The sequence below is a fragment of the Callionymus lyra genome, chromosome 3 (genome assembly GCF_982586985.1).
Source record: "Callionymus lyra chromosome 3, fCalLyr1.hap1.1, whole genome shotgun sequence".
In the NCBI taxonomy this organism is placed as follows: domain Eukaryota; kingdom Metazoa; phylum Chordata; class Actinopteri; order Syngnathiformes; family Callionymidae; genus Callionymus; species Callionymus lyra.
The window spans coordinates 19,683,111-19,692,255 of record NC_141820.1 but is presented as its reverse complement, the minus strand read 5'-3'; the positions used below and the strand labels follow the sequence as shown (position 1 = coordinate 19,692,255).

At 43.2% G+C, this 9,145-nt stretch overlaps 1 protein-coding gene across 1 annotated transcript; it reads left to right on the top strand.

The window, feature by feature from the left end:
• The first annotated feature begins 7,276 nt into the window (after positions 1-7,276).
• LOC148083723 (fish-egg lectin-like) lies at positions 7,277-8,814 on the top strand. The gene is made up of 5 exons (XM_087785800.1): positions 7,277-7,398; positions 7,469-7,702; positions 7,775-7,998; positions 8,269-8,399; positions 8,489-8,814. Exons 1-5 carry the CDS (start codon positions 7,344-7,346, stop codon positions 8,625-8,627), a joined length of 783 nt encoding a protein of 260 aa, XP_087641926.1. The 5' UTR covers positions 7,277-7,343; the 3' UTR covers positions 8,628-8,814.
• Positions 8,815-9,145: the final 331 nt, after the last annotated feature.

Sequence of the window (9,145 nt, the reverse complement as noted above, 5' to 3'; positions counted from 1 at the left end):
AAGAAACAAACGCATGGATTACAAGCTCCACATCATGTTGTGACATAATTTTCCTAAATTTAGAGATTTTTCTCAGTTGAAGGAAACAGTTTCTGGTTAGTTTTCTGCAGTGTTGAACAAGAGGCTCAGTTTGACAGACTGACCTAAGTCACCAAAGTACTGACTCAACCCTCGAACCTTATCATCAGGAGCAATCACCAGAGTTTCAGTTTTGTCCACATTTAGCTGCAAAGTGTTTTCACTCAGCCATTGTTTGATTTCTAGCAAACAATTGACCAAGCTGTTCAGCCTCCGGGGCTCAGTTGGATCAAAAGAGCAGTAGAGCTGGATGTCATCAGCAAAAATGTGATAAGAAACATCTGGAAATCTCTGAATGATTTTACCGAGGGGAATCAAGTACAGCAAAAACAATAAAGGACCCAGAACAGAACAGAACACACATCATATCTGCCGATTCAGACCTCATTTGATTGGCAGATACACTAAAACTGCGCCCAGAAAGGTAAGATGAGAACCACTGTAACACAGACCCAGACAGTCCCACTTCATCACTCAGTCTTCTCAGCAGGATCTGGTGATCAACTGTGTCAAAGGCTGAGGACAGATCCAAAAGAACCCGAACAGTGAATTTACCCGAGTCAGCCGACATCATGATGTCACTGGACACTTTCAATAAAGCTGTCTCCGTAGAGTGATGTTTACGGAAGCCAGGCTGAAACTTCTCATGGATGTCGCTCTGATCCCGGAACAAAGACAGCTGCTCAGACACCACCTTCTCCAAGATCTTGGACAAGAAAGGGAGCTTAGAAATAGGCCTGAAATTACTGAGTTCAGTTGTGTCTAAGCCTGGCTTTTTTTTTGAGCAGAGGCTCCACAATGGCATGTTTAAATGCATTGGGAAAAACCCCTGTGGCAAGGGAGAGGTTCACCATATTGGTAACCCAGGGGCCAATTTCATCAAATACTTTGATAAAAAGCCTACAAGGAAACACGTCATCTGAGCAAGAGGAGGGTTTCATCTTGTTCACTAGTGCCAAAATATCACCCAAAGATACAGCAGTGAAGGAAGACCAAGAGGTGGAGAGGGGCTCAGAGACAGTAGGGGTTCCAAACAAAGGGGGAGAGATTTTCTCTTTGAGAATTGAGCATTAGAAATGTCCAGGCCTAGAGTAAAAGCTAAGTCTAAAGTCTGGCCTTTTTGATGAGTGGGTTCAGAAACATGTTGCTCAAAATTAAAGGCTTCTGTTAAAGTTAAAAGTTCTTTAGCAGAACAACATGTGACGTCATCAACATGAAGATTAAAGTCTTCAAGAATAAGAACAGATTCCATTTGAATAATGGAAGATAAGAAGTCACTAAAGTCTTTCAAGAACATCGCCGCAGGACCAGGCGGACGGTAGATTGACACACAATAGAAAGGTCTTGTAGAACCAACCAAGATCATCTGAGACTCAAAAGAAGTGAATTCCTGTGTCTGAATCACTTTACAACTCTCCCTAAAAACTGTAGCAAGACCTCCCCCATGACCAGAGAGGCGAGGCTTCCTAAGGAAAGCGCTCCCTACTGGACAGAGTTCGTTCAGATGAATAAATTCTTCCTCTCTCTGCCAAGTCTCAGAAAGACATAATAATCCAAATTAACTCTTGTGAAAAGATCATTAAGAATAAAGGATTTATTAGTAATGGAGCGAACATTCAGAAGTCCCACATTCAGCACCGATGACGTCACTGATGACGCTGCATCACTGACAGGCGCGCAGAGTGGGATCTTTTGAAGCGAACAGCACTGTTACTCACGTTCAACTCGGTAGTAAAAGCTGAATTAAAGAGAGGAAATGAAAAAATCTTACCACCTTTCGTTGAGGTCTGGGCAGACGGCAGCGCTGACGTGTCATCACACAAAAAAAAAAAACCACATTCACCCCCCAAAAGTAATACAGTCTAATAGCACGAGGAATGAATGAGTCCCTGAGTCTATACGTGTTGCATCATGGGAGGAGCATTCGTACTTATCTGCTCAATGATAACGGTGTTTAGAGGATGACTGTCATCATCCATGATGGACAGTCGTTTGTTCAATGATCTCCTCTCAGCAACTGTCACCAGTGAGTCCAGCTTCATGCCAACCACAGAGCCAGCCCTTCTGATCAACCTGTCCAACCTTTTGACACTCCTCTTGGACACATTCCCACCCCAACACACCACAGCATAAAACAGGACACTGGCCACCACAGACTGGTAGAACATGCAGAGGAGTTTCCTGCAGATGTTAAATTATCTGAGCCTTCTCAGAAAGTATAATCTACTCTGAACTTTCTTATACACATGGTCTGTGTTGCAGGACCAGTCCAGTTTACTGTCCAGCCACACACCGAGGTATTTATAGTTATCAACTATCTCCACCAAGTCACCTCTGATGGGCACTGGCGTGGGTTTGTCCTGGACCTCCCAAAGTCCAAGACCAGCTCCTTGGTCTTTGAGGTGTTCAGCTGCAGGTGGTTCTTCTCACTCAAGTCCACAAAGTCATGTATCAGACTCCTATACTTGTCCTCGCTGTTGTACCTGATGCATTGGCACTGTCATCACCATACTTTTGGACAAGACTCTGCAGTCAGAGAGGACTTGATCTTGTGTTTAGTTATGGTTTTAACACTGTTTTAACCTCTTATTTTTTCCCCATTCAGCTTCCTCAGGACACCCCTAAAACCTCTTCCTGTAGGTGACTTTTCCCTGCGTCAAGCATCGCTTTACCTCATGCTGTGCTGACCTCATGGCATCTCTGTTCCTGCTCCTGAAAGCCACCTTCTTCCTGTTAAAAACATCCTTGACCTCCTTTGTTACCCACGGTTTCTTATAAGGGTAACGGCGGACAGTCTTGGCAGGGGCAACAACGTCCAAGCAAAAATCTAAATAATCCATTCGACGTGTCTGATCCTATGCTCCAACAAAACATTTACAAAATAAATTATATCTGGTGGGCCCAAACAGAGTGTGGCTCAGGTTACATAGGGTCAGCCTGTGCTACTGGTTCAGGCAGGCACATATCAGGTGTCTCTGGCCTGACATCAGGAAAGTCCCAATCCCCATCATTGTGGCAGTAATTAGCTGCAGCTGCCTTTTCAGAGTAAGTTGGTGGAGCCACCCGTCTCAGACAGCTGGCATGCCAAGGTGACCCATTAGCTAGGCGAAATGTAACTCAGGGCTAATTCCTGTTCAATGATCTTTTGAGGTACAGCCCAAAATGAACACAGCTTGTGCAAGAAATTGGGTTGGTCCAAAACCGTAAAGAAGGGATGGTTTACCTGGCAATTCCTATCAAACTACTGCATCATTCGCCGTTGCTTGTCTGCAACTTATAGAACTAGCGAAGGTGCCGCTACTGGGGTGCTGTATGATGGAGGATGCTGGTGTGTGGAGTTGCTCTGTAATGGCGCATCCTCCTCAGTGCTGCTGTGAGACAAGCTTTGAGCCAGGTGTGCTCTGAGCCCATTCTGGAGGGTCTGATTGAATCTTTCTGCACAACCGCCTGAGGGTGGTATAGAGCAGTCTTCACATGTTTATTCACTCTCCCCTCCTCAAAGGCAGCCATGTCCGCTGAGGAACAGGGAGTAGAGAAATTCAATCACCACCCCAGATGTTGGAGAGCCGGTGGGGAGCACCTTTGGCCACTTTGAGTGGAGGTCATACACCACCAGCAGGAATCGAAAAGGTGGCCATGAAAAAGGCTGCAATGACGGATGTGTGGGTGGGTCCGTTTTCACACTGAAGCAAGCTGCACAGTCTTTCAGCATCATTTTTAATTCCAGGCCACCAGACCAAACCTTTGCATAGCTGCTTGACTTTAACAATGCCCAGGTGTCCTTAACATAGCATATGCAGGACTTGCCCTCAAAGCACTGGGAGTTACTTTGCACATTCCCCTTGCCACACAGACATCGTTACAGCTGGAGAGGTCATTTCTGACACATTGCATGCCAGCCATCCAGGATGAAAGTGCAGAGCTGGGTGAGAACCGTGTCCTGCGTTGATGCTGCCTCCAGCTTCCTCAGAGAGACTGCAGCTTTGAGGGGTGTGTGCATCATAAGTACAAGCTCTGGCTTGGGGGTCTCCTGAGCAGTTGAAGTTGGGGTGGCTCTGGAGAGCAAGTCGAGTACAACGTTCTCCCTTCCAGTAGTGAACAGTGGGGTGAAGTTGGCCCGGGCCATTCAGACCAACGGTAGAGTTGCTGCAGCTTGTGTCCTGACCTTGTCTTGGCAAGTAGAGCAGTCAATGCCTGACGGTCCGTCCTCAAGGTGACCGTGAAGCAAAAGCCACTCCACTCCAGTCCATTTTTGAAGCTGGTAGAGGACTGCACTGACGGCTGTATTGGAAGCATCACAGGTCACACATGTGGAACTCTGAAGGTCAAAGTGGGCCAGCACAGGTGGGGAAGTTAACGATTTGAGCTGGCGGACAGCAGCAGTGCATGAACAGGGCTCATGTTTAAGGAGGGCACAGAGCAGGGCTGTGGTCCCTAAGAAGCGGAGGTAAAAGACTGTCATCCCAAGAAATTTGGACTGGAGGGGACTTGGGCCGCCTGTGGTCAGATGGAAACCCACCAATTCATAATTCAAAGTATGTACACGTGGCCAAAAAGCTGTTGAAATAAATAATTAACTCCTAACTAGAAATATCTGTAGAATCAGCGGAAAGGTCTAACTGGCAAGGAATGTGCTGGATAAGATGTTGGCACCAGAAAAACTGTTAGCTAATGTCCTCTAAGGCCGAACATCTGATTCTATGTTGCAAATGTAGATAGCTATCGATTGTCAGGAACTGTTACTTCTTCCATAAAAGCTGAGCCATTTGCTGACTCAGCGATCTCCATGTCTCTTTGGCCAATCCTGCCTCATCAATGCCCTCTCTCAAATGTTTCATATTGCTTGAGTATTTTCTTTTGACTATGACCAAGATGAGAGCAATTTTCCCTCAACTTGTTTCGTCCGAGAAACTATACGGGACATAGGAGAGGAAGGTTCTCAACGCTCAGGGTGGACATTGGGATCCAGGGCCGGACTTGCCTCTTTGTTGGTCAGACAGGTCCTTGTGTGGGAACTCTTTAAGCCTTTCAAACCATCTTGAAGCTGCACGCACAGTAAAGTTCATCCAGCAACGGTTCTGGTGGCCTCAGATGATGATGAGATGATTATAGATGTCACAGCGTTTGTGGCTGCCTGTAGTAGATGCTCCAGGGGAAAGTCTTCCAATCAATATGTAATCTTCGCTTTTGTCTGGTGCTTCCATACAAATAAAAGTTTAGTCTAAAAAGAGCAGATTATAATATCATAATTTTGGAATTAAATACAAGTGGAAACAACTACCCAGTAGAAAGACTCACTTTTTTGCGCAGATATGTTTCAATCAAATGTATCTCCAAGTATTAGTGATGGGCACGGCAGTTCTTTTGAGTGTACTGCATCACTAGAATCAGTTCATTAAAATGATTCGTTCAAAAGATTTATTCAGTTCGTTCATTCACCAAATCAATAACTCTGTGCTTTTGGAGCTCTGACTGCAATTTCTTCTACTTCCTGAACGCAGCCAAACAATCCGTTACTAGTTTTAATGATTCAAACCCGAGGTTCACGTTCACTGCACTTGAGGGACAATGCAAAAAAAAACAAGACGCCCGGTGCGTTCACGGACAAGGACGAGTGACATTCGTGAGGAATTAGCAAATAGAGAAGATCTTGAGGTGTGTTCACAGCCGAACTTGAATCCTCGTTCACTGACCGACTCTTTGATAATCCCCGGATAAGAATCACTGGAATAGAATCACCGGATGAGAGTCCTCGTTCAGTCAAAATAAAACAAAAATAATAATAATAATTAAATGCAATCAACAATAAATTAAAAAGGCCTCGTTTAAGTAAAAACAAATATTAAAATAAGAAATCCTTTAAAACTAAATGTTCTGTAGCGGAGTCCCTCTCTCCCTCCTCAGTCACTCCCCCCGCACCCACGAGTAGCTGCGTCGTTCGCTGACGCCTAGGATTCAGCGAGTCATAGAATCATAGAATCATCATCATCATATCATGATAATCATCATCATAGAATCCTCCCACCGGCACGATCGCTGCTGAGTGAGTTCATCTGAACTGAGAAAGGAACGAATCACTTCATGAAGTGATTCGGTTCAGTACGTTCACTCAAAAGATTCGTTCTTTTGAACGAATCGTTCGCGAACGACACAACACTACCAAGTATGTGTCTTAAAATTACCAGGATGAATAGTATCATGTTAGTCAAGGCAGATGATTGACAGCTTTTGAACTTGCAACTGTAATTTCCCTAAGTGTGTCAAAACAAATCTTCTGATCTTGTCAGTCAAAAATGTCTCAATCATCAGCTGAATAGACCTTTGTTTCACTTAAATGAAAGTATGTTAACAGAAAGACTAGTCAAAGACAGGTTGGATTACTCATAAATCTAGAAAGGAAACGTGAAGAACCTTTGGGCGATGACCTTTTATTTTGGTATGTTGCATCTAAAATGTGGGTGTGTAGTTATGTTGTTTTCAAGCGAACAAATACTTGCAAAAACCTCAACGCCTTTTGCAAAGATTTTAATAAAATAAAAGTCCAAATAAAGATATTTATTTTATAATCTGATGTTAAATTTGTCAGTCTTAAATGCGTTAATGTCCTTCGGCTATTTAACACAACTCAAGGCTTGAATGCCATGTTGGGTTGCATTCTACACACTAGGCTCTTGACTCTTACTTCCATGTGGACTTGTGGATTATTATTTTAGTGAGAGTCATTAACCAGATTTTAACCATCTAAACTTGAACTGGTGGAACCCCAATACTACATTGACCAGAAGGGTTGGCCAATGTGTGTTTCCCCTCTGGGGATGAATAAACATTTTCTATTCTATTCAATACTTTACCAGAAGGAACTTCAGTAGATCAGTAGAGTCTGAAATTTATTTTATTTAAAAACAACAACAATATCATTGTATTTATGAAGAGATTCCACAAGAAGTTGATGCCATTCCCTTATATCCCACTTACCATTTTAAAGAACAAACCCTTTTATTTTTTTATTTGATGGGCAAGAATTCAAAACTGGCATTCTTGATTTATTATTGTTGTCATGTTCAACTTACTGGAAACATTAACTTCCTCCAGTGAATTTCCATCGTTCCATTGTTGTTTTTTTCGTTGACAAATCTTAATGGTATGTTGATTGACCCAGTTGTTACCTATAAAAGTGGGACTTACCGAGTATCAGAGCATCAGCACCTTCAGATCCTGACATCAGCCTCACTGGAGACGACCATCACCTGAAGGCCATCCACATCATGAAGACCTTCATCGCTCTTTCGCTGGTGTTGTGCCACCTTACTGCCAGTCATGGTAGCTGAATACCTGTTACAAGGTAAGACTGTGTGAAAACATCCTTCCTAACGTTGTCTTTCTCTTTTAGCCTTTAGGTGCGAGGAAGCTCCCATCATTAACCAACCCAGGAATATCGATGCTGGACTTGGGATGCTTGTTGGTGTCACCAGCGACTTCCAGGCCACCATGCTGAATCATAACAGTTGGAATTCTGTTGGAAGCAACTTGAAAGATGTCTCACTCGGTCCTGCTGGTTTTTGGGGCGTCGATAAAGAGAACAACGTCAACAAAATGTCGGGAAGCAAATTTGAGGCAGCTTCAGGTATTTTTCTCAAACCTTCATGATTTATTTTCCTTAATTCGCTACGGACTTGCAGTATATGTTTCTCTCCAGGGTTCAAAATGCACATGGTGGCAGCTGGCGGTGACGGTTTCGTGTTGGGAATCAGAGCCTCTGACAACGTCACCTACTGTCTCACAAGCAGCAGAGCCTCAGCCTTCACCGGCGGGGTCGGCAGCCTGACCTGGGTTTCGAAGACAAATCCCATGAAGCAAATCAGCTGCGGGAAGAATTACTGCTACGGTGTCAACTCAGTGAACGAGCCGTACGTCTTGAGGGTAAGACGGAGCTTTCTTTATTCTTTGCTATGTGGGTATGTTGTGTTACATTAGCTGGGTTTCCAGAATTTGGCAAGATAAAAACAGACATAGTAAATTGCGTTAAAGGTTGTTCAGGGCAAAAGATGGATGCTCGGACCTAAAAAGTAGTGTCAAAATAAGCCACCGTGGTTGTAAAGACAAACGATTCAATAATGTTATACCTGTTTCACATGTACATTGGTCATCGGTCACCTGTGGTACCTAATTTATTCTGTTTGATGATTTCAGAGAATCACCGGAAGCAGCTGTTCTAGTCATTCATGGTATAAAATTCCTGGGTCAGCCAGAATGAAAATGGTCAAAGTAGGAGAGGACGGTAAAGTTTTTGGAGTGACACCAGATGGTCGGGTCTGTGAAAGGTAAGCAAGACTTGACGCTCGAACCTCACTGTGCTGTATGTACACTTTCGTTTTCAGTCTAAAATGTCAATCTTTTTTTCTTCTAACAGAACTCGCGTCACAACCTCATACGCACAGGGCTCAAGTTGGCAAGATCACACTATGTGCATGCCTATAGACCAGCTAGCATACAACATGGGCAACCTTTGGGTTGTCGGCCATTCAGGCCTGACCTTGGTGTGCAAGTAGGATGACAACATCTCACTGAAGTACGCAGCATTGCAGCGACTTTATGATCTCAATCAGTTTCTTGTTGTTGTTTCCTGATTCATTTTAAGATCATAATCATCCCAATAATTACAAGGGAATTGAAATAAAATGTTCTCCTGTGATTTTATTTTCTTAGAAAATACTGAATAAAGAATGAATAATAATATGGTGGAGTTCATTTCTTTACATTTGCCCTCATGTTTAAATCTTAGGCTATGAACAACTCATTCAATGGATGAATTTTTAACTGGAGCGCCATCTACTGATCTTTGAAAATACAAAACGCTGTACCGAGTGTCCTGAAGATCCTTAAAAAGTCTCAAAAGGTGCTACATTCATAAAGATAAAGACAAGGCATTACAATGTCCTATTTAAAAATATTTTAGTTTAAAAAATGTCAACACATGACAAGTAAGAATATATGTTATTTTCAAATCTTAAAATATATGGAAACAATTTACAGATTGTCGCGATCACAACAGCTGAGCTAACTAAAC